The sequence below is a fragment of the Tachypleus tridentatus genome, chromosome 7, assembly GCF_004210375.1.
Source record: "Tachypleus tridentatus isolate NWPU-2018 chromosome 7, ASM421037v1, whole genome shotgun sequence".
NCBI lineage: Eukaryota > Metazoa > Arthropoda > Merostomata > Xiphosura > Limulidae > Tachypleus > Tachypleus tridentatus.
The window spans coordinates 23,971,885-23,998,792 of record NC_134831.1 but is presented as its reverse complement, the minus strand read 5'-3'; the positions used below and the strand labels follow the sequence as shown (position 1 = coordinate 23,998,792).

Sequence of the window (26,908 nt, the reverse complement as noted above, 5' to 3'; positions counted from 1 at the left end):
TGTACAATTTTTTTTCTTTTAACTGTTTTTTTTTTCACAATAATTACAAACATATTTTTAAAACTAAACAAAAATTATATTTTCAATGTGACATTAATAGCTGTGCTGTCTACAAGTTGTACATATTACTTTGTTAGTGTCATTAAACTGGTATTGGCATCTCTTATAAGGTATTTGGAATTACGATGCTAAACCTGTTGATGATGGTTGTGTGCTATATCCTCAGTTGATGCCTTCACAAGAAGATGCATTATATAACCATATAAAAATAAATGTTAAGTTTCATATTTTGAGAAAACTGAGGTTACTTGAGCAGAGAAAAGAAATTAAACTTTCAGTTTACTTATTCAAAATAATTCTGATGAATGTATTTTTAAAATGTATATTTTGTACATCTACATAAAACATTTTCATGCAATAATGATAATGATCTTTTTCTTCTAAATTATTTTTTCAATACGATACATACCTACATTTATTGTGCATCACTTCTTAACCAATAAGAGCATGATATGTTCATGTGATGCATTTGGCTTCCTCTTCTCTGCCAAACCAACACTTCTTGTTTGACTGCATTCGAGTTCATATGTGCTCTTTTGTTTGTTTATTGCTGAATGTTTGACTGTTTTTTTCATGAAGTGGTTATATTTTTACCTTAACAGTTTGCTGATCATTCCTGTTCCTAACATGTGGAGTAGTCTCCTAGACTTAATTTGATCTTCACAGATTTTATGGCTCAGGTTTGTGATATTTTATTGTGATCATCCATCTATTATACATCTTATTCTTCCTTCTTATTTAAACAGTCTTCCCAACTATTTTAGTTTTTCCTCCCTCTCCTGATATTCTGGTTTTTGTGGATCATTTGCCTTGCAGTTGCACTAGGGGATTAGTATGTTGCATCCCCAAGGACTTCTGATTATTTCACCCTTTACTACCATAGTTCTGTCTATCCACTTTTAGATCAGCAGTTGTTTGGTTACTGGTTGCCTATTTGGAGACAGCTTCTGAATTGTATGCCTATGTTATACATACTCAATATCTTTGCTTACTTTTTTTTTTACCTTTAACAACCTCTTATGGTATCCTTGGTATCCTTCCTCCATACACCTTCTCTTTTAAGGCTCTCCACAGAAATCATATGGGGGTTTTCTGGAGAAAACCTTGTCCTTTTCTCCTCCAAATCTTGTCTTCATGTCAGACATTAAATAAGTATTGTTGTTTTTTTTGTTTTGTAAGGATCCTATATGTCATTATGCTGTATAGGCTTGGATCCGTTTATCTTCAGTTTCTCTTAAGGATTACATATTACCTCATTTCTGACATATAACATATTTGATACAGTCCTGGATATTATTGAGTCTTGGGTGGCATTGGTCCACCAATATTCCACCTTAGAACCTCATATGTCTCCAATTCTCATTTCTTTTCTTACCTCTGATTTCTCCTTTCCCCATTTCCTTTTCCTTGAGATTGTGACCAACCACCATCAGTCAAAAGAAGTTCAGGATTTGCTCTTACAGCACCCAATTGAACCTGTTCCCCATACTTCCAGGAGTTTTTATCCCTGCCTTTCACTGTGGCCTAGAAAGCCAGGGATTGGTGGTCAGTAATCAGTTTATCTTGCCTTAACCACTTTATCATTATCCAAGCTCACTATAGAATCTTTTCTTACTTTGAAATTGATGTTTTCTCTAGAGTTATGAATGACACAATTTGATGTTTTCAACTCTTACCAACATAAACTAATATCATCTCATTGTTTTGCATTTTAATGTGGTTCAATAATTTCAAGCCCTTCTCTTGAGACGTGCCTCGGCACCTTACGTGGTTCCTTGAATTATCAGTTTTTTGTACATAATCTCCATGGACACAGACTGATTTCATTATTTCATGGATAGCTAGTTTCTTCTGGCTTATTCTGAACAGGAATCAGCCACTTATACTTTGCAGCTACTTCTGTGGCAGTTTGGATGGGCTGGCTAGTCAAATTGGAGAAGTCCTTCCTAAGACTCACTCAGTATCTTGTCCATTTGGGGTAATTTTTGACACAACTTTCAGTAAAACACTGTCTTCTCCTATACAACTTTTGGTTCACCATGTCCTCTTGGCTCAATTTATTACTGTTCATGAGGTTCTGCCACTTTTGAGAATATGATTTTCCATGACATCACTGGTCTCTCTCTGTTATGTTCATATGAGATCCCTTCAGCAGATGCTTCATAAACAATGGAACTTTGATTGGGATCATCTTTCTACTCCTAATTCTCTTCTTCCTACTGTGTGAGATAATCTGCATTGGTGGTTGGACATAACCCACACATTCACAGATGTGCCTCTTTTTTCCCTGTATCCATATCTATGTCTTGACATGGATACATTCCTTCAGGGATTGGGGAGTATGAATCAGTCACCAGGAAGCTGTGAGTCAGTCTTCATTTTCAGGGATCTTTGCCCTCTGTGGGGTTCTCCTCACTATGATATCATGCTATGGGATCTGGCAGTTGATTCCTTCATCATGGATCAGTCACACAAGTAAGTATCTTTATATGAACCCATTCATTTGATTTGTTCATTGGGGGATTTCTTTTGTCCACTCCATACCCTGTTGAGTTCTGATTACTTCCTGATGGCCAGATCAGCCTCATTTCCAAGGTTAAATGACTGCTCTTTTCCAACCCATCCCTTATCCTCCCTTTCTTCATCAACCTTGTTTACATATCCTGTATTCCAATCTTCACATTCTGCATATTTATACCTGACTGGTTCTTGGCTATACAAGCTGGTTTCACATATCGAGATTTTCCTTTTAAGCTTGTTCCATCCATTTTCCATGAAGGTGCACCAAAGCAACTTGAAAGGCATTCTGCAGTTGGTCTACTACCATGGGGATTCCCACTGACAAGCATACCATAGCTCATGTGGCAGAAATTCTTAGCTAGCTCTTCAACTGTGGGTGTTTGGTCACATTGCTTTATGAATTTTGTATAGCTTTTATCTTATACTTTTCATTTTTGGATGCCTTGGGGTTTCTTCTGCCCTTGTTCTTACTATATTTCCTCTAGATACATCATCATCCCAGGTATTCTAAACTTCTGGATTGTGACATTAATGTTGTTCAATGTTCCCTTTTTTACTTCCATATGAACCACTCATGTTCCATGTTACATCTTTTCCTTTCAACATATTTCTTTCTTCTCTTACCCTGTGGATGTTGAATGTCAGATTGGTTTGCCATTGACATTTTACATATTCTTTATTACCTTACCTATCTTTACCTTCATCCAGATTGTTCCTTTCTCCTGAAGACTTGAGCAGCTTGGGATAGCTGTTTCTCCTTCTCTCATATTCTCTTTGTTCTATTTCTCATCTTTATCCTCAGTTAGATTTGAAAAGGCTTTTGTGTCTGATCAGGGATGTTTGTTCTTATAGCCCATACTGCTAGCTTATAGGTTACACATTTCCCACACTTTACACCCTGGCAGTCTTTCTTCCTTTACGATCTTTCAATGTCTACCCTTATCAATTGGGCCCAGTTATTGGTTCATATGGCCTATTTTTTCCTACCTTCTATCTCCTGGATTTTGCTCCATGTGTCCTCCCATCAGATCTGACACCTCATTTTTCCATTGCTTTTCATAGATTCTTCAGTCTGACCAGTACCTCCATTTCCCACTGTCAACATCATTTCCTCTTTGTTGTAGTTTTGTGCACCACTTGTGGCAATCATTCAGACTTTGATGTGACTAACTGGTAAGTTGTTTTTTGCATTTTCTTTCTTTCAGGGACTTTTATTTACTTTTTATCACATGGATTCTGCTTTGTTGTGTGTGTAGCCTGACCCAGTATTCTTTATCTCTAAGTCTGCACTGTACAGCCATGTTGACATGTGCTTTATCTTCCATGGCTTTATATGCTTCCCATGGATATGGAGTGTTCCACAAGATCACTTGAGAGTGAATAACCTAGTGATATTTCACTTCATAAACATATCTTTTTCAGTCTCTACCATGCCTTGTCTACAACAGTAAAATAGAAGGGGATTGCTGCTCATTTTTGCCATGCCTAGAGTGAATAACTCTGTATAGTCTACATTTCAAAATAAGGTTTTATGGTCACCCATTGCACTGTCTCTGGTGGTGGTGTTCCTCTGGACTCTTCAATGCATTATCACCCTCCTTTTTTCAAGTGATGTATGTTAATCCTTTCCAAGCAACTGTGGTAGTTTGAACATGAAGGCACCTTTCTGTATGAATTCTACACAGTAGCTGTTCAGTTACATAGGAGGTCAGTGGTGTTCTGCAAGTGCAGATGATATAATATCCTTCAATTTGTGATAATCCATACCATAAAATGAGATATCAGTATGTGGCTGACTCCTTCAGTTGATATAGTGTGTGGGGTTGTTCTGGTTCTTTCCTCAGCTTTCCATCCATCATCATCATTTTTACAGGGATGTTATTGCCATTTTGATTGTCCTAGTCTGTTTCCATACCCAATGTCAGGTTCCCAGATCCATACCTCAGAGCTAATCCTCTTGTCATATGTGAGAATAGGAATGGTTTTAAATACCCTGGTTTTTGGGTTTGAGGTGAAGATGGTATGATCCTCATCCTGCTCTCATGCAGATGTTGGTACTCTGCGAGAAAGTACTAGATGTAATTGACTAACAGGCTATGGCCAAATGTGCCCTAGCCACATTACACCTAGGCACACATCCTTTGTTTACCCATCTTTTTTATTATGGGATAGAGTTATAGCATATTTCCATGGTTAGGATCACTTACCTGCTGTATTCTCTCCCATGTGGATGTGGTCCTATCATTTTATCACTTATATCTTATGCATTCCATTCTTGAGAAAATAGTACACCTGGCTCAGAAATGGCATGGTTCCCCTCTTCTTATTTTTCCTTCTTATTTCCAGGGGATATCCTTCAGATGCTTTTGGGAGGTACTTATGTTGTTTTTTCACACTGTCCCTCCTACTTATCAATGTGGGATTTTAGCTAATCTTGTGAGAAGAGGGTAAGTACTGTAGCAGAAATTATAATTTTCCTCTACTGAAAATGTATTTCCAATAGATACTGACCTTCATTCACCCTTATCATCCTTTCTCCTCACATTTTTATGATTCTGACATCTTCTGCCAAACTTGGAAGTGATAATTTGGTAGAGGAATTTAGAGAGAGCCACATGCATCTCTTGTTTAGAAAATGAGATATGAGGTTTGGAAGGCTTGTGGTATGTGTGAAGAAAAAGTTTGTATATAAGGGGCAGCACTGAGTGAGAATAGCTAATCTTGTGAGGGGGGAGGTAAGTACCTATTGGAAATACATTTAGCTTTGGCTACATTTCTTAAGTTTGTGATACTAGAAACTTCATTTTCTTCTTGTAATCTACAGTTGTGGAGTTCTTCCCCACAGTGCTCATTTTGTTGATTGGTATTTATTGCTATAAGTTGTATTTTCCGGTTTAGGACCTTACTACTTAGACTAACCTCAGTTCATTAAGTGTTTTGTTAGGGGAGTACAAACTATTGCCCAACATTTTCACTCATTGAGTCTTTGCACTTTTCTTTCTATGGATGACTGGCTCCTGCTTGCTTCCTCTCATTCACAGTCCAGAGACCACATTCCTCTACTCTGGATGTAGCATGGGTGGGATTTGTGATCACAATGAGGAAGCTCATTCTTACCCCCTCTCAATATTCTGTTAATTTAGGATGATGTTTCTTCTTTCCAATTTCAGTCAGACCCAGCCTTTTCCTCTTCATCTTCAGGTTTGGAGCAAGTAGTTCAAATGTTTTCATCTCAATTTTCTTAGACCTTAAGATGTTTTATCTAATTGGGGATGTGGACTTCCTTGGAGCCTGTCTTTCCCATGGGTCTAGCTCATATACATTTCCTTTGATGGACACTCCTTGATTAATGTAACTTCTCTTTGTATCATGGGTTTGATGGTGGTGGTTAGACAGAAGTCAGACCACAGTAGGGGGTGATACTTACTCAATCTTATCTGGATTTACATCTGTTTATGGATTACTCTTTAAATGGTTAGGGTTCTTACATTGACTCCTGGGAGATTCAGTCCTTGGTCAATCAAGGATTCTCTCTCTATCATGTGCCCTCCATATTCCTTTGATTTGTCTGGTTGGGATATCTGTGTGGTCCTTTATGTCTTTCCCATTCTTCCTTTGATTTGCCTGGTTGGGATATCTGTGTGGTTCTTTATGTCTTTCCCATTCTTCCTTTGATTCTATGTCTTCATGTTTCATCTACCAGCTTTCCATCAAAACCTTTTCCTTTTCATTCTTGTTTGCAGGCATCTTTAACCAGATATTTCTGCCTTTAATATTGCCTACTTTCTCTGCCATACAACTTATGTCATACTGTATCTCAGCCAGTACTTCCTTTCTTAGACCTTTGGAGCCCATGATTGGTATTTGGACATTTTCAGAACTTCCATATCTCGCTAGTTCTCTCATTCCAATTTTGTTCAGCTGCTTTGTTCAGTTTGCTCCTTATGGTGTTATGGAAGGGTTCCAAGTAATAAAAGTTGAGAACTTGAACCCTTCCATTTCCTGTGATCCATCCCTTGTCATGTTAACTGGTTAAGTTCTTCAGCTCATTTGGCTGATGTATTTGGACTTAGTCATGGAAGGGTGCTGTATCCAATGTTTCTTCTCATCATAATACCATACTTTGGCTTTTCACCTTCATTGTCCATTGCAGGAGATTATCCAGGCTATAATGTGGACTACTACCAATCCCTTTTTGCTCATTATCTGTATGGCTTGGCTGTATCTTCTTCTGAGGGAAATTATCTCTCTCTCTCATGGTTATTCTACACATGTCAGTTTCCCATTGACAGGGGGTAATTTTATTACTTCCTTTTATTTGTGTTTTCCTTTCTAGGGATCTTGCTCTGTGGTAGGTGTTGTCTGGTAAAGTATGTTTTGCATCAAACTCGTATTATTTATTTTTTGAAGTTTAATGCTCAATGTAGAGATGGGATGTTTTCACAAGGTCACTGGTGGCTTAACCAGTTGTGCACTCATACTTTCTTATTAGATATCAATAATTTTCAGTGGACTGTCACTCATGGACTTTCCAAGTAAAGCAGAAGGAGATTTCTGCCTATCTTTGCCACCCCTTTGACTGAATAAATAGGGGTTTGTCTATTTTACAAAATTTCATTTGTTATACCTACTTACTATTATACACTCAGTGAAAAGAAGGCAATACTGGTTTCATTCCTTTCATTTCTCCAGGATGTTCTTTTTCCATGTAGACACATTTTGGTTGGAGTGGATCCAGCATACACAGAATCTTCCTTGAAATGCTAGGTTTGAGATGACAACACCATGTTCCCAGTTGTGTACAGTAAGTACCTCTCTTCTCATTAATTATTACTGCAGAAGGTTTTTTTTTTACTGCTCCTATGGTTGTGTTTGCAAGACTTCATCTACCTTGTAATAATTCTGTCTCACAATAAGAGAGAACTTGCAACAGGATGTGCTCACTCTGTTCTTATGACTGGGTGAATGTTCCATGTCCTCCCATAAATATGGATGCAAGTTATTTCTTTCCTGCATTTACAATTGAGTGAGTTATGATTTTGCCTGTAATATCAATTACAGCTATTATTCTGCTCTTACAATTGAGTTGAGGTAATGCTATGACCCCATAATGCTGGGTTGGGTTTCTTTTACTTCTTGCTCCTGTAATTCTGTGGGGAATTTATCCAATTTTGACAGAAATCATGCTGCTGCTTCATAATTGCATGATGTGGGGAACTCTGTTGACTTATGGTTGGGATTGATGTAATACAATTCACATGCTCTAACCACACTCTTGATGAGACATTTTTTCATTCTCAACCTCCTAATGTTGAGGACAGTTTATGAAAAATCATTTCTTTATTTGAGGTTGGAAATGTAATCAGCTAATTCTGTTCACGTGTTGCTACATCTTTAATTTCCAAACATATTATGTTTGTGCAAGCAATATCTTTTTGCATTATTTTCCTACTTCCGAGACATAGAGTATACCTGTTCAGAAGTAGTGCAGGACCCCAGAAGTGTGCTTTGTTTTTGTTTCCAAGTGCACACATTCATCCTAGGTGGTCACCTCCCCCTTGTTTTTTATGCTGTGCCTCAATTGGCTACTTCACCTTTGCAATTTGGGTTTCTAGCTTTGTGTGAATAGAGGTACAATCAACTGGAAGTTAAAATTTTTCTTGCACTGAAAATGTACTTCTGATAGGTACTCACCCCTTTTCACATCATTTCCATCCTTCCTCCTCATGGCTATTGTTTTTTCTTTTATAGCCTACCAATTCTGCTTGGCTCTATAGTTATTTGGTATAGGGGACCATCTTGAATCAATTCTTTAAACTTTTATATTTCATTATTTATCTCCATACAGTGTTGGTCAGTTTGTCTAAAATTGAAGTCACCCATAATTATTGCATCAGTATCTTATTGGTTACAATCATGATATTGTTGTGAAATACACCCTTGTGCAAATTAATTGAAACAAGATGGAAAATTACAATATTTTCAATTTTTTGCATTTTATTTCTGAAAATCCAAAAATTACTCACAAATTAATACATGATAGACTGCCTCTATTTTTCAGAAGATCATTAATCTGCTTTGGCATTGTGTCCACGAGTTGACTGCAATCTTTACTAATTTGTGGATCGTGGTATCACACCTCAGTAATGGCCTCAATTAGCTTATCTTTCATAGTTCAGTCTTTTCCCCGTAGTCTTTCTTTACAAATTGCCCAAAGATTTTCAATAGGATTTAAGTCCAGAGAGTTTCCAGGCCAGTCCAGCACTTTTATTCGTGTTGTAGTCATAAAATTCTTCACAAGTTTTGATGTGTGGCATGGAGCCAGATCTTGCTGAAAAATGCCAGATCCATCTGGAAATCTCTTTTTCAATTCTGTAACGACTCTTCTCTGCAAAACTTCAATGTACTGTGGCCCTCGCATCATACCTTCTACGATATGTAAGCCTCCGATGCCATAGTAGCTGAAAAAGCCCCAAAACATCTTCTTCAAGGGATGTTTTACGAACTGATTGATGTGAGATTCTCGAACTTTCTCACCTGGAGATCTGCGAACATGCAGACATCTTTCACCCTGTATGAAGAAATGAGTCTCATCACTGAATAACACCTTCCTCCATTTTTTTGCATCCAGTTGTTGTATTTCAGACCCCATTGATACTGTTTTTTCTTCATTGAGTTGGTAAGAAGTTGTTTTTTGACTGCTCTTCTTGCCCTTCTAACGCAATTTTGAATGACGTAATATTTCTCAAATTTTTGTCATATATCCCAAAAATAGATCGACCATACTGCAAAACATAGCTAATGATGCCGTCTGTGTGAAAAAATGACTATTAAAGGAAATCAGCGGGTTCAGCGAGCCTACACCGGCTGCCATGCTGAAAATATTGTAAAATGACTATTTGTTTCAATAAATTTGCACAAGGGTGTATCTCACCAGTGTAATCTGTCTGCATTTGTATTTTGCATTTATGGCTAACTTACTATTTAAAACTATGTGCCACTATCCATATTTTGTAACTTCAAGGTAGATGTAAGGCAGCCTGATAGCAGCACCCTAATACAAGTGCCAGTTAAAAACTTTCTATGTTTGAAACACCTGATTGTGACCAGTTTGCTATACTTCTTGACTGTCTTATTTATATCTTCTATCCCAACAGGTTGCACTTATACAAAGAGATAACCAACATGCTGCTTTTGAAAGTTCATCACCATTAAATAGCTTAAATATAGAATTTGAAAATAAATTCTATTTACAGTGTTTTCCAAATCTAACTGAGCTTTATAAATTTTTGTTATATCATAATATTCTTTTTCAACTATAGCCTTGAACTCATTTTTATAAGTGAACCAGATTTATGTTGAGTATATACATATGTATGTATTGTTTCTTAAAACATTTGTATACTGTGTAAGTTACTTGTGGTTTTGTTCCTTTCTCATCAATTGTAGTGTTAGGGTTCTTGTGAACTCCCCCCTCTTTTTTAAGGGTTTTGAGTTTAATTCTTGCTGCCACCAAACTTGCTAGATCTGTTTTTGTTATGCAAAGCTGCTAAGGCTGTATTCACTGTCTCTAATTTTAAACTGCTGAGTTGCAGCAAGGCATCTAAGTGGCAGTACCTGGAACAAACCTTTTTTTTTTTAATGGATGAGCTTAGGAAAGGAAACTGTCTTACAACAGGTACCATCAACTTTTTTTTTGTTTTTTATTTCTAAATAGAGATAAGGCAATATCTGCTGCCATTTATTTTGCTTATTGTACCTTGGTTCAAGGAACAGTGTATTCATTGATTAATGGAATATAACTGAATAAATTGAGATTTTGGTTAATCATTCAATAAATATCACTAATAAACAAACTCTGCAAATCAATAACTTGAATTTTAAAAGAGTATTACAAAGTGCACAGAAATTATCATTAGAACATTTCTTATATTTGTAATTTACATAACCACAAATACATAAATTTCTTGCTCCTGCATTTTATTTTCAGGTTATAAATGATGGTTTGCAGATAAACATTAGCTATGTTATGGACACATGGACAATTCAGGAAGGATTTCCTGTGATACTAGTTTCTCGTATGGAAAATATGGTCTATGTACACCAAAAACGTTTCCTTCTCACTCCTTCAAGAAGTGATGAAGTTTCTGAAGAAGACATTTCACCTTATGGTTATGAGTGGGATATTCCAATAACATACATAACTGATAGGGATACAAAAGTGCAAAGGTTCATGTTAAACACAACCACAGGTAGGTTAATTTTCCAATATTCTTCATCCTAAGTTCTTATGTTCAAACAGTTTGTATACAAATAGTTAATTTTTATCATTATGTCTTTATATTTGTAATGTTTCATTTGGAACTATAATGCCTTTCTTTTTTTGTTAAAATTGAGATACATAAAATGTGATGCAGAAACTAAAAAACCTTTTAAGGTTTTTATTTCTCTAGCTTGTTGTCAGAATAACTAACTACTTTTAATTTATAAATCATTAGTTTATTTTATTATTCACCATCAGTTAAATCACTTATAGAATAATAGCTTTAAACAAGTTTAATAGTGTGCTGGATTTTAAGTTTTTGGTCTGTAATTTCTTATTCTAGTATGGATACAAATTGTGAAGAAATTCTAAACTAACATTTTTCTGCTTAATTCAGATGAAATGCTTTTCTACAACACTTTTTGTGATGCTTCGTTGACTCGTAAACTTTGTTATTCAATTTAATATCGTCTGTCACTACCTGTAGCTGGTGATTCAGGGATTTACCACATGTTTAAGTTCAAGAAGGTATTAAACTTGTTCGGAGGTCTTAGCAGTTATTTCTTCAAAAACATCTAATTGTTCAACATAAGACTAGCTGATACACATGTGCAACTAATCTTGAGTTCTTAGGCACTTGTTGGAGTCAAAGAAAATTACACTCCTCTTATCTTGATATATCCATGGTTCTTAACATGCAATACAAGTTTTGACTGTTACAGAAAGGTAAATATTAAAATTATGAAGCAGAATTGGAAATTATTCTTATTGTAAGCCTGACTTATAGCTATTATTTTAAAAATATGGAGCCTTTTCACACCATTCTCACCAGGGGATTTGATTAACAAATGGGTAACTTCTCAACATTACACTTTCCATGTGTAATATAATTAATGACTGAATGCACTTATGTTTACTTTTCAGGTTCTTGTGCTTAGTCTTCTTATTGGCATAATAACTAAATAGTTTTCAAGTCCTGAAAACAAACTGCAGAGAATGGATTGTTTTAAATTGGGCATATACTCAGTTTGTCTTTCTACTTGAATCCTTAAAACACATCTATATTTCAGGATCGCTTTGGCTTCAAGTCACTCTTCTATGCTGGGCTAGATGGTCAAACACTCACTGCTACATGAAAGAATGGAATGCACATAACATTGCAGTATTATTTTTCTTGTAGGTGTGGTTGTGCTTTGATTTTTTGGTGTTTTTCCCTAACTTTTGAAAAGCTGTTTTTGCCATACCTATATTTATTTATTCATAATTTTTTTTATTACTTCTTCCATCTGGTGTTATAATACTACTTATCTATTTGAATTTTTCCAGCTGTTTAATTAATTTATTTCCAATATAAAGTTTTTTTTGTTTTTTTTTGGTTGATGACCATAGATTGACTTGTTTCTTAATTCAAAGCCCTTCATGGTTGCTTTTATCATATAGTAATAGTTCTTGTAAATTTTCTTGTGAGCTACCAATAAACTGTATCATCTACATATTTCTAACTATATATAATATTCAGATTATAGTAGCCTATTATACAGCCTTTGATATTCTTTATTTTTCTAAGGATGTTTCTGTTGTAGAGATTAAATAGATCCAGTGAGAAAATGCAGCCATGTCTCATTCCTATTTCAGTTTCTGTTTATTTACTGATTTCTCACTTTATTCTCTTGCAGCTCTTTTCTCCTAGTAGAGGTTTCTAATCACTCTTATCCTTCCCATCTAGATCTAGATTTTGCAAAATTTCTAAGAGATTTTAATGTTTCATCTTATCAAAAGCTTCTGGCTTACAAGTCGGAAAATTACATTGAAATACATATTATCTTTTTATTTTCTATGCTGTTCAAAGAACATATACAGCACATATAAAAACATTATGTAATATGTGCAAATTCAAATGCAAGGAAATTGGTAAAAATAAATAATAAAAAAATACTATTTTTTATATTCTTCAAAACTTTGTAGAAAACGTTTATTGTATTCAGAGAGGTCTTTAATTAGCTGTTTTATATGTTTTGTATAGAATACTTTTGCTTACAATGATGTTAAAATGAAGCTAACATATTCCTGATTAGTATAATAATGAATAAAGTAGAATAATTATTTTTAATTTTTTAGGAACATTCTCAGTTAAGGAGAATGTCAAGTGGTTGAAACTGAATGTTAATCAAACTGGTTTCTTTCGTGTGGCATATGAAGAGAAGGAATGGAGAACATTTATTGAGGTTTTACATCAAAATCATGAGGTAAAACTTTTGCTGGAAAGAAGCAAGTATGGTTATTGCAGGCTTATTATATTTATTCAGAAAAAAACTGGAGAAAGCTTGTGCCTCAATTCTGACTTGGTTCTCCAATAGTAGACACAATTTTTTAATGGTAGGACAAAATGTGCTAAATGTTTTTATTACTGTTTTCTGACAAGATTGTTTAATGTAATACATACACATACACACCTGTGGAATTCTAAAAGTTCCCAAAATCCTTTCAAAATTTGGGTTGATTGCAAATTCTAATACTGTGTCAAAAATTTGATGTTTCAACAACTTTTATGAAAAACAAATACAGTCTGACTAAAAAAGTTATTCAACATTATTAATAATGGCAGTTAATATTAGAATGCTTAGAAAATTCCTATTTCTTATGTCAGTATCACGCACACTTTTAAATTTCATACTTCTTGTTTGACAATGATGTTACTATTTCAACAAGTTAACTCTTGCAAACACATTTAGATGACATAACATCAATAAAAATTAGTGGAATGTATTTTTTTTTCAAATAAATTTAAATTTGAAAACATCTTAAGCATTTGCATTTGCAACAGCTTTTGGAATAGTGAAAATTATTCTAGTGGTTGCTAATTTTAAAATAAGGTTGGAAAGTTTCCACGTTCAGTTCTAGGGATTAAATTTCTGTATGTCAAAATATCTTAACACTAGATACACACATTGAGTGTATAGATGCTGTTAACACCAGATACACACATTGAGTGTATAGATGCTGTTACTACTTTCAACTAAACAAATTTTCTTCAGTATATTTAAACAGTTTATTCAACTAAACGTAAAGTTGAAAAAAGTAAGAAATTTTAAAGCAATTTTTTTTCCCTTATTTTTTACCCACCCTTTGTTCATGGTACATTCAAAAAACCTTTTTATTCAGTTTTAGGAGAATCTTTATTCTTAATTATTTTGCATTTATTAACTTTGAACTATGTCTGACAGATACATTCAAAATGAATCTTGTATTTATATACTCTTATAATGCAGGTTTTTCTGTGTTTAAAGAGTATCTTAGTATTTACATTATTAAATTAATTTTTGTGTCTTTATTTTATTGACTGAATCATTGGAATATTTACAGATCAAGGAGGAACTGAAACATGTTAAAGAAGAAAGATTTGCTGATAAAGTTTTATTGTTAATAATTATATACCTTTCTCAACCATTATGTTATCAGCAGTTTTACATTGTTAGTACAAAATATTTTTTATTGTTATCTGGTGGAGACTAACATTTTATTATTAAATTTTAATTATTTCTGGTGTATTAGAAGCTGTTCTGTGGAGATCGAGCCAGTCTTCTTGATGATGCATTTTCACTTGCACGGTATGTTGAGATGTTTAATATATAATTGTTACTTGATAAAATATCCTTAAGTATTTCATTTTAAAATTTGTTGTTCTTAAATAATCTAAAAATATATATCAATATATCACTTCTCAAATGCTAACAGAACAGAATGCAGCATTTGCTTCTCTTACTGTTTATTTTTAAATGCAAAGTTATAGAGTTGGCTATTTGTATTGTGCCCAGTATGGATATCAAATTTTGATTTTTATTATCATAAGATGTAAGTCTTCTGTTTTTATTATTCTCACGAAATATTGTATACCTTGTGTATTGTAGTTGTTTTATTAATGGAAATATGTGTTGCTAAACCAGCAGTATTCTTGCTGGATCATGAGCATCTTTTGAAGGATAAATGTTTTTGCAGTGGAATTGGAATAGTCGAAATTAAAAAGAAAAAATATTTTGCTGATGACTTTGTTGTTTTAAAATATAACAGAATAACTAACACACAGTATATAAATTTATTGAATACTCTATCATGTAGTTAAAATAATGTTTTCAAAGTTTGTAAAGTTCTTTTAATTAATATTTTAATATAAACCTCCACAAAGCAAAATCTCCACTGAAAATATTTTTTTTACTGGTTTTATTTTCATTATTGTCTTCAGCATATTGTGGAACCTTGTTAGTGAGTTAAGGTTTCTGGCTGTGCTAATTGGAAAGAACTGTTGTCAGTATGTCATTTTTATGACATGTTCTTGATATAAGGAACTTTTTAATTTGTCACTTTTGTAATTGCAGTAACTATTTCATTATTTTTTGGCATGTTTTTGTGCTCATTCAAAAATATTCTTCCTAAAGTAGAAATTTTTTACTTTTTTTCTGTTCAGTTACTCTTTAGTCTGTGATTATATTAATTAATTCATGATGATATTCTTTGTGAAATGTGAAAATACTAGATATAACTTGTTTGTTACTTTAAAAATGAACTTGAATGATGTATTATCCTAAGCATAGTGCATAACTTTAGAAAAACGATTCTGGTACATTTGTTTCTGCCCCTGTAGTTCTTAGCAGTTTATTTACTATTATGTTGAAGTTTGAATGAAGATTAATCCTTTCCAACCCAGTGGTAGTACATTCCCATCTCGGCCTGATGTGCTGAACATCCTCACCCTTTCAATCATGGGAGGCTATATGTGGTGCTTAATTCCACTTTTTGTTGGTAAAGATTAGATCAAGAGTTGGTGGTGCTAACTAGCTGCTGTTTCTACATTTATATTCACAAAAATTAATAATTAAAAATGTTGTCATACTTGAAATCACAAAAACTTCAAATGAAATTATCAGAGAAAAGTTAGATGCTAAGTTAACCATCATTGGAGTGAATGGCCTAATGGTTGTCAAATTAGAGGAATATTAACAATTTGAAAAAGATAAGGAGAGCATTTTATCATATTAAAAGATGTTCTGAACTAACTGAACCCACCTGTGTGGACTTTGACAAAAAGACAGTTAAGTATTAGAAGTACAAAGAACAAATAATTATTGGTGGTATGTAAAAGCAGATGATTATTGGAAATTCAGGCTATAACTGTGGTAAATCAATCAACAGCATAAATAAATTATACTTAAATGATGTTACGATAAAAAATAGTTCAGCTTGTCCACTGAATTTTAAAGATATTGAACTGGTCTAATTGGACTTTTGACAACAAAAAGAGAACTATATAGTGTTTAAGATACATCTATGATCTCCATAGTGTAAAGAAGTTTTATAAATATTTTTAAATTGTGTCAAATACACAAATTATTTTAAGAGGTGGAGTGTACACTGTTTGTTTATCATCAAATTTATTGCCAACAAGTTATGGACACTTACTGTAGAAGAAGCTTTAGCCCAACACACCCACACGTTTACATCACTATATATATATATCCTAAAAAAAGTATGTTTCCAATACTTGGAAAGCATAACCAGGATTATACAGTGATAGATAGTGGGAAATGACAACAAAAATAAGTAGGCCAATATATACACATAATTGCAGTAGTAGTGCAAATTACAATCACTACATATAACCATGTCAAATTTTGATAAATAGATAGAAAGAGGAGAGCATTTCAGGTTAAAAGACAGTGAACTATGAGATTTTTTGTTAAATAACAACAAGAATGAGAGAGAGAAGTGTGTAGGAAGAAAGATTAAATATAAAAAAAAGGAAGTAGAGAGAGAGAGAGAGAGAATAAGAGCATAAATTGAGAGAGAAGAAAAAGGGGAGAGACTAAGGCCACAAATTAAGATTACAAAGCTCCCCCAACTGGAGGAAGAAGGATCCAAGAGTGACAATGGGATTAGGGCTAATCAACACCAGCTGCTCACATTTGATGAACAGAAAGGAAGCTATCTTGGAGAGATATGAAAGTTTTGCCCAAGGTCAGTACTGAGATAAAGAAAAAGGCCTACAAATATGTGCAGACATTATGTGAGAAGGTAACATGGATTGTGACAAAGTAAAAGTGGTTTAACTGAAATAATATGAAATTGATGAAGAAGAATTTTTCTAGAAGTTCAGTGAAGTCAAACTGGTGAAACTGTATTTCACTTGGTGGCATGTCTGCAGCAGTACTTTACAAGATGGACTGACATGGCAAAGTGTGAAAATAGTTTCGGAGATTTGGCAGATCTACTAGTACGACAACAGTTAATTATCATGTGCTCAAATGACAGGTCAATATTCTTAAAGGAGAGAGCATCAAAAGACATGGAGATGATCAAGCTGGCATAAAATTATATGGAATCCCATGGATGGAGTTTAACTGGCAAGTTCAAAAATATACAATTAAATTCAAAAGCAATGGTGGCTGACCAGAAGCAAGAATTCTGGTATTTTTTAAATTTGTTTCATAATGATGATATGTTAAGGAAGATAACTAGAAATAACCTTTGCACATTTGGCATTGATGTTCTTTGTGTCTTGTGTCTAAGGAATATGACATTTATCATATGCATTTCTTTCCACATTCTCATGGGATAGTTTATATTCTGTTTTTGTTCTTTCCACATTCACTTGGGATACTGTATATTCTCTGTTTTTGTTCTTTCCACATTCATTTGGGATACTGTATATTTTCTGTTTTTGTTCTTTTAATAAGGATTCTTTTGAGTGATTCTTTTAAAAAGGTTTCTTAATTTTATGTGAAGGTTTGAATCCAGTTTTTACATCAGTGCTCAAATGATTAAAAATTCTTGTATTTTCAATAGCAATTTCTGACTGAGAAATTTATTGTGTTTTCTGTTGTTGGTAGGTGAAAGGTTAGAATCAAAATAATATTTTTCACTGTTCTGAAGTTTTATACAAGCCCAGTCTATCATATTGGGGTTAAAACCTCTAGATAGTGCTATATTCTTAAGATAGTTCAGTTCAATATGTAAGTCTTCTTTGTGGATGAAAAGTTGTATAGCACAATTCATGTAGGTGAAGTAAGAGTATATTTTCTCTGATAAGTGGTGATTAGGCCTTATGTTTAACATCATGATGATGCAATGGAAGCTCCTAATAACAAGCGTGTATGAATAGCAACTTCAATTAATTCAGCAGTAAAAGGTTGAATAAGGCTGTCAATTCTGAGCCTTTCCATTCAAACAATTATGTAAACACAATTCATTGATTTTTTCAGTCATTTTTATTTTTATTTTCTGTGGTATTGACTTGAATATGTATTTGTGTAAAATATACTGGACAATTGGATATTTAATATTTCATGTTTTCCAAAGGTTGGGTATAAGGAATGGATTTTTACAAGTGCATATAACCAAGAAGCTTGTTGCAATATGGGCTATAAAAACTTCAGTGATGGTAATGTAGGTAAATCTGTGATGGTAACACATAGGAAAAGGAATAAGTATGAGACTAATATGCATAAATTGCACTTTGAAACAGCAACCATGCCAACCATTTTAGTCTATGCTGATGCCAGATAGAACATTAATAGTAAAGTCTTCTGTTGTGACAAATCAATGCAATTCCATAGCTCAGCAAGTAAATGACTAGTATTACCAAAATTAAATTTAATATTAAATGATTTATTAATGCTGCATTATTTTGCAATTAGCCTTTTTGTGATTCACTTTTTTTAATTTAGATGTGAGCACCTCACTAAGTAATTTGTTCATTTCTGGACAGACTGGGCCTCATATATATGCACTGAAATTTTGTTCTGCATGGTGGATATTGAGTGCACTTGTTGCACAAAGGGCAATTCAAGTTATTTGGAATTTCTAGACAATACATCGGAACAGTTGAAGCCAAATAAAAATCTTACACAGTTCCAAAATGTCAATCATTTAATACTGTGAAATCTGCAGTGCATGATATCCTTTCCATAGCAAAGCTATCATTTTATATTTTGACATCTGAAGAACTCTCTCATTTCTGACTAAATATCAGACTGACTTTCCTCTGCTGCCTTTTATCAGTTATGATCTTGAGTCTATTATCAGAAACCTTTTGAGAAGAGTTATATAACATGATGTGCTATGCAAAGCATTTAGACTGTTGAAAATTTACTTAAGCAATGTGGAAAATGTCAAATTGGTTAAGCATATCATTATTCATGTTTGTGCAACAGAAAATATGAAATTATTGGTTGCCACAGAGAAGGCAGCTTGAAAAGATGAGCTTGCATTTTGCAATGAGCATTTATTAATTTTCAAAATATTTAATTTATTTGTAATGTTACCTTTTTTTTCTCTCTAAAAACTGGCCTCCTATATAAAGGATAGTGAGGCTTGTTTTCAGCATGTACCATCTACTCTTGTCAATTTGAAATGTCACAAGCAGAAGAATTTTATTGTCTAATCAGACTCTATGGTGTGTGTTTATCTCAGGTTGTGAAGTGAAATTCCTGCTTTTTCAAGGATTTGAACATCAAAACAATATGCTTGACTGCTTTTTGTTCAAAAACATGGGCCAAGCTATAGACTATGAGACCTTATTACATGTTGTTAAACTCATTTTGGTACTTTCTCATGGTCCAGAAACATTTAAAAGGAGGATTTCTGTGAATGAAGAATTAATGCCTCAAACATGAAGGTTTTCTTCCTTGCTGCTCAGCAGTTAATCTATGATTATTTGCATTCAGTTGAAGGTATTCTAGAAGTTTCTTTATAAAAGAAACTGCTTACTGCTGCACAAAGTGATAAACAAAAAATATAGCCAACACCATGATCAACAGAAGACTGCTGAATGGAGTGAAAAGATATAGAAAAGGAAACTTATCCTTGAGGATATTGAAAACCTAAGGATAAATATCAAGGATGTGAATAAGATATAGCATCTGTGATTGAAACTACTTATGATCATGCTGATAAGGTGAAAAAACAAGGCAATATGACTGATTTGGCAAAATCAAATAGTTTCAAGAAAGCAACAGAAGTTTTTAGAATGAAGAAATTGCAAAAATAATTGAAAAGTCAGAGTTTTTAACTCTTTCTCTACAGCTGAAATATAAATGTCCCATTGTACTGAAAATATATGTCTCAGCCACAGTGAATGGGTTAATCTATATCCTGCCATTGTGCTTCACATGTAGTCATACATGTATATACTCTTACATAATATATACAGAATAAATATTTAATTTCCATTATGATTTATGGCTATGGAAAGATGGGAAAAATCATGAAAATCTGAATCACCAAAGGTGTATAAACCCTTAAATTCTGAAAAGCAGTATAGTTGATGACAAAATATTTTATGGTATATGAACTAGCTGGTAGCCAAGTTATGAGTTAATCAGATGGATTTGATTATATTTATTTTGTTTATGAACTTGAATGTTGAAGAACATTTCACTTTCTTCACATTTTTTTGAGATCAGATTTGCAAATGCACTGTCAAGCAGTTAAATTACTTTTCATTGAATCATATGCAAGTTCAAATTTCAAGTTTTCTTTTGTTTTTTGTTCTGTCTCAGATTCTACAGTAGGTTTGCTATTTTAATTATATGCTGTGTGTTTTTAAAAAGATTTATAATTATTTTATTAGTGAATGTAGGAAAGCTTATCTTCATATAAAATTCATGAAAGAAAAAAATAGTATAAATTAACCCAAATAATAATATATTTATCATGTGCAGTAAGATATACTTACCACGCACAGCAAAATACATTGTTCACACAAGGTCAAATAATATAATTTTCAGGTAATATTGGTACTTAGAAACATATATGTATACAGGTTTAATATAATTGTAAAAGACAAGATTTTGAAGGAATAACAATGGTGTTAATGAATACAATATTTTGAAACTGATTTTTATATGTTCATAATGCATAAATTTGTTTAAAAATTATCCCTTTGTAACATATCAAGCTGCTAAGTTTTTACATGTATAGGTGGGCAGGATTCTTTAATAATTGTCTGTGACTTGTTGGTGATAAATATTGGCATAAAATGGATAGCACACAGTGCACTTATTTTTAAAATAATATATTCAAAACAAGTAAAATGTGTATACAAATGTTCATTATACAGTGAATCACCTCGGTTCTATCTAGATCCTTAAGTAATCATATTTTTAATGGGTAGCTCTGATACTAGAGATATTGTTTATATAGGTAAATGTTATGAGGATTTTTATGTTTTATTTGTCCAAAATTTACCGTAAGTTTTTGCCATTGTGAGTTATTCCATGTACAAATAAGTCTTAAGTCAATACTATGTTAAGTGTCTGCCCCTCTGAAGTATATATGTTGTTGTTTGCATCACCTTCCTATATTTTGAATACCATTCTCTCTTGATATGTACTGTTTTCTGATCTTCTTATTAAGTTAAATAGATTGCAGGCTTGAAACATTTGCATTCATTCCCGAATACATATGACCATTATTACAGAGTAAAATTTACTTTAATAAGTTGATTGTTAAGCTATATATTTAGTAGGAAACTTTCCATTTTTATTGCAGTATAATATTTCCTTTATGCATATATTTATCAGTTATCAACAAATTTAAAAAAGTAAACTTTTTCAAAACAGTGTGTTATGAAATATTTATTAGGAAATAAATTCAAGAATGTGCTGTAAATAAACTTGCTTAGGATCTGAATCTTTCTGACAGTTAAAAATAATGAATTTTAATCTTATCTACATACATCATTACATCTACTTTGTCATGTACATTGAGCTGTTTAATTGTTCAAATAATTGTTTATGTGAACTTGACTAGTTCTTTGGGAATATGATCTAAACATATTCTAAATTTTATAGGTTTTTAATTTAATTGTGTTTTATAAATTCTGTATTAGTGAAATAGCTTTTTATTTTCAGAAATGGAATGCTAAACAGTAGTGTTCCTTTAGATATGACATCTTATCTTCAAAAGGAAAAAAGTTATGTACCTTGGGGAACAGCTTTTCTACACTTTAATGACTTAGATTTTCTTCTGTATGAAACTTCTGTGTATTCTCTCTTTCAGGTAAATTGATAAAAGAAAAAATACAGTATGTGTCTGATTGGTCAATAAGTTTATATCCGGTCATCCCTTATATATGTAAAAACGGCTGGTATGGGTTGAGAAAATTTTAAGTAGAGGAGCAAACCCATACCAGCCGTTTTTACATATATATTTTTCTTTACAAGTGGGTTTTCTCGTCATCACAGATTATTAGGTCATCCCTTAAGTGATGTCTGATTTTAGGTTCAGAAAAAGAGAAAGGATTTCAAATGTTTTTAATGTTATTTAATCAATAATGTTTGTTCCATTATTATTAATTACTTCCTACCAATGATTCACAAGTTTCTGAATGCCACTTCTATAAAATTATTGGGGTTTGGAGGAAAAGAATGTAGAGAGGGTAGTTTTGACATCTTCATGTGTTCCAAGCTCTTTTCCATCAAGATAGTTCTGCAGACTTTGGAATAACTAGATGATAATCAGATGGAGCAAGGTCTTGAGAACAAGGAAGATGTGGAAGTTTTTCCCAGTCTAGCTCTTCAATCTTTGCAGATGTGATCCTTGCTGTATGGGCTGTGCATTATCCTGGTATAACATAACACCTTTATGATTGATCAAAGCAGGCCTCTTTTCTTTTAGTGCAACATTCAACCACTAACTGTTGACAATAGAAGTCTGATGTAATCATTACATTGAGTGGCAGCAACTCAAAGTGGACGACTTCAACAATATCCCACTAAATGCTTAACAATGCTTTTCTAGGATGGAGGTCCATTTTAGGCTGTGCTTTAGCCAGAGTACCTGCACTCAGCCATTGTCTGTGGCACTTAACATTTTCATAAAATATCCATTTTTCAACTCCATAAATAACCTGTCCAAACACAATGAGTTACTTCCACTACAGTGCAGAGAAGTGTAAATCTCCAGTCATGCCCTAAGGTTGGCTTTTGCCAAATCATAGGTGGACCCATTTTACAAGTTTTGACATCTTTTCAAGCTGTTTCAGATGATGGTGAACTGTTGAATGGGTTTAAGTAAGCTTCTGTGCTAGTTCTTCAATTGTTACATCACAATCTTCATTAAGTGCAGCATTAAACTCGATAAGACAACCTGAACTTTAACATTTTCTTTCATAGAGAGACTCTGCACCATAAACACCTTGAATATTTTGTGTAGTTTCTGATACACTATTTCCTTTTTCTTAACTCATAAATCATTATATACCTAATATGTTCCTCAGACACATACATCTTCATAAGGGTTTATTTGATTAATGATCTGAAGAAGTGCAGTTGAGTTAGTTTCATTTATTTGTCTGAATATTCTTATTATACACATTCTACTACATATTTTAGTCATTAAAGCCTTCTACAAAGACAGAAATGATGTACTTTCTGTATTAAATTTTTGGACATTACTTATGGGATGACTTGATAATAATTAAGAGGAATTAGTATATAGAGCATGCTACATTATAGATTCATGCATTTGAAACAAAAACTATTTAATGCTCTAATTTGTCAGATGTATACAGACACAGATTAAGTGAATCAGTTGTTCTAATACTGTAAATTACATTTGTTGTGTATAATTTATCAAATCAACAGTATGTGACAATGATAAAATTAATACAGGTTTTAGCCAAAATGTTCATTATTAAGCTTAAAAAACTGATGAAACTTGTCCACTACCATTAACTTTTAATGGAAAATGTCTAATTATAGCTTACAAAAGTATTAGGGATATTTTGTATATCAGATATTGAATTAAGTAGCTGTAATGGAAACTTAAATTAGGGTTGGGAGTTTAGTACTTAGACCCACAGTGTCCAAACTCCTACTGTTTTTTGCTGCTTGCAGCCATTTGTAGTAAAGCAGTCATTAAAATAGCTTTAGAGCAGAAATTATGTTTCTACGTATGTATGACTATCAATCTTCACCCTATAAACAGTTATTACAAAATTGCGTTAAATAGTACTCCGAGCCCTTACCTTAAAGTAATTCTGTAATAATTACTTACATTCTCCTTCCTTTCTCTTGACAACACTTGTTCGAGTATAAACTGCATAAGGTGAGATCAAGTCCAAATTGTTTTTTTTCTCTTCTCATATATTGGAGAAGTACCTAGAAAATTTTGTGACCTTGAATAACTGGCATCTTTATTATGATCACAAAAAGGTAATTTTTGTATTTGGAGTTAATGGTAATGGCAAGGGCAGGTAATGGACAAATTTCTTTTCTTTTTTAAAGTCTCATAGTGAACTTTTTGGCTTGAATTTATTTATGTTTATTTATGTATGGTAAATTAATTTTGTAAATTTATTTACTAATTTTGTTGTTGGGAAAGAACACCTTTATTGCTGAATGTGACAGTAAACAAATCTTTTTCAGTTGTATAAAATGTAGCCTAGTGAGATTGAAAGCTGTTGTCAGACTAATAATGATGATAACTTTTGATCAGAGTAAGTTGTTTACTTACAGTTACGCTCAAAATCAACCTGCTTACCAGAATAGCTAATTAAATGCGTTCTTATATTTTTTGTTATAAAGGTTAGAATGTTTTAATGTTGTTATAACATTATAACATTAGAATCATTTGGGTAACTTTACTATTTTTGATATTTTTGGTTGTAATTCGAGAACTATTTCATGAGGTTTGGAGAGGTAAGAAGATAGTTAGTGCTAGGGAATTTAAATTTATGGAAGTTAAATTGCTGGTTCCAGCTCATTCATTTTTCAAAGCTTTCCCATGGCTGAAATTGTTGCATAAATAGTAGTTATATTTGGAGTAAAATGCATAAAAACATAAATTTATGTGTGCCTTGTTATTTTTTAAAAAGAAATATATTAATATAAGATTCTAAAATGATTTATTAAATCACAGTAACTCAAAATGTGCCTGTAGATGAATGTTTTTTTGCTCAGAAACCAGCCTGGAGTCTCATAAATATTTGAATATAAATGAAATTTTGAAAATACTGGGAATATAAGAAGCTAGGACTAACATTGTAGATTTGATACATTCGTGTTATGTACAAATTCTTTGTATATTTAAAAGTTGAAGAAGAGTTGCCCTGTCAGTGACTGTAAATATTGAAAGTGACCAAATCATTTGTGTAGTATAAGCATTATTTTATGCAAGAAAAAACAAACAAACTTTACAAGATGAAATAGATGAACATTCAGGGTATGAATTTTTATTGTCCTGATCGTGGAGTTAGATGTATTAGTGTATTTGTGCATAATTATTTTCATAACATGATTAATTGGAATGTAAGAAAAAAATGTTCAAAATTAAAATTTGTTTGTACTGTCTGATAGTCAGGTAGATTTAAATATAATGTTGTTTTGTATGTAAATAATCACCACGTAACAAAATATTATGATAAAAAGAAATTTTAATTAAAACTAGTAGTTGTTTTACTATGTTTTTTTGTAACTCACACAGTTATTTGCTTCAAATCTGTTATTTTCATTTATAGAGTTATGTTCGTAAACTACTGCAGCCTCTTGTCAACTATTTAGGTTGGAAAGATGAAGGCACTCACATGACAAAGTAAGTAAAGATAGCCAACAATTGTTAACGCTTTGTGTTACAGTTTATTTTTTGTGCTCAGCTACATGTGTCTAATAGCAATATACAAAAAGACTTACTATGCTCTTTACTTCGTACTTTACCTCAGGAAAGTTCTCGTTCTTGGTTACAAACAGTATTCCATGTTATTACTTTTAAACTTGTGTAGAAATATTTTAGGTATCATCTGAAGAGAACCCCAGTGGTTCATGATACTAAAAATTGGGTTCTAATACTCACAAAGGACAGCACACAAGTACCCTCTTTATGCTTAACAACAAAACAAACATACACCTCAATATGTAACTGGAAGTCTTCCACTAAAATGCCACAATTCAGGCCTGTTTTGTTTATGTAATCATTAGTGTAGAAGAAAGAAAAAATCAAAATTAGTAATTTTTGTTTCCATTAATATATGTTAAATTTCTGAAAGAGGACTCCAGTTTAGAGCTTAAAAAATGGTTATTGGTTAACATTGATAGAGTTATATCTTGGATTTAAATTATAAGAGCAAATTAGTACACTTTTATAATTTTCTCCAAAATGGCTACTAGTGCTGTATTATTACTCAGAAAATATTAGAGTTTCATAAATATCTATTTTTTCATCCAGATCATGTTGAAATCCCTTCGGTGTGGATTCCTGTACGGGATGAGGGGACCTCCCAGGGAAGGTTCTGTTCTTTCAGGTTACCTTCACTGGGATCTAAACATCTACCCATGTGTTTGCCGTGCGTGACAACCTGTGAAGGAGATGAGAGGATCCTGGTGGTTGAGGGGACCAACCCTCACTCACCACTTTGGCCTTGAATTACTGTAGATGGGCAGCCTTTGGATGGCCCCACTTGGGCTAGGGTCAATCAAGTACCAGTATTGGTAGTTCTCAACGGGTGTAATGGACATTGTGTCTGATGCTGGTGTTTGGGTATAATGCTCACAAAACCCTGGCATTGCTACAGTGTCCTTGCTTGACATTGTAGTGCATACCCTCGTAGGGCTCCATGGTGGGTGGGGTCAATGGGCACCGAAATTTTCTTTTTTTCCCATGGATCCTCCAAATAAAAATTTAAATAAAATAGTGAAAAAACAGTCAATAGGTAAACAACCACATCTTGAAGACACTGATCAGCAATCTTCAACATCTGTACCACCAGTTGTACCTCATTTTTTCATCTTACATTCTCTTTCAGAGAAATCTTTAGGGCAACTGTCCTCCTTTTTTATTCAGAAGCTTTGATCTGGAGACATATTGGTTGAAACATCCACATCCCAACACATTGAACTTCTCTTGAATTCAAAGACAATTGGAGATATACCTATTGAGGTCACACCTCGTGCTACTTTGAATTCATCAAGAGGAGATATTGTTGAGAGAGATTTGAAAAATGCCCCTGAGTCAGAGATTCTTGCTGGTTTCTCCACTCAAGGAATTTCTGCAGTGAGGCACATCTCCACTTGCAAA

The 26,908-nt window shown here is 33.1% G+C and overlaps 1 protein-coding gene across 3 annotated transcripts in view; it reads left to right on the top strand.

Moving 5' to 3' along the window:
* LOC143255312 (endoplasmic reticulum aminopeptidase 2-like) overlaps window positions 1–26,908 on the top strand; it is a 120,711-nt gene that overhangs the window by 65,155 nt on the left and 28,648 nt on the right. For all 3 annotated transcript variants that reach the window (XM_076510773.1, XM_076510774.1, XM_076510775.1), the window contains exons 9-13: window positions 10,571–10,832; window positions 12,962–13,089; window positions 14,396–14,451; window positions 21,748–21,895; window positions 25,356–25,429. In XM_076510773.1, the coding sequence (XP_076366888.1) occupies window positions 10,571–10,832; window positions 12,962–13,089; window positions 14,396–14,451; window positions 21,748–21,895; window positions 25,356–25,429 (668 nt within the window). The remainder of the gene's footprint in view (window positions 1–10,570; window positions 10,833–12,961; window positions 13,090–14,395; window positions 14,452–21,747; window positions 21,896–25,355; window positions 25,430–26,908) is intronic.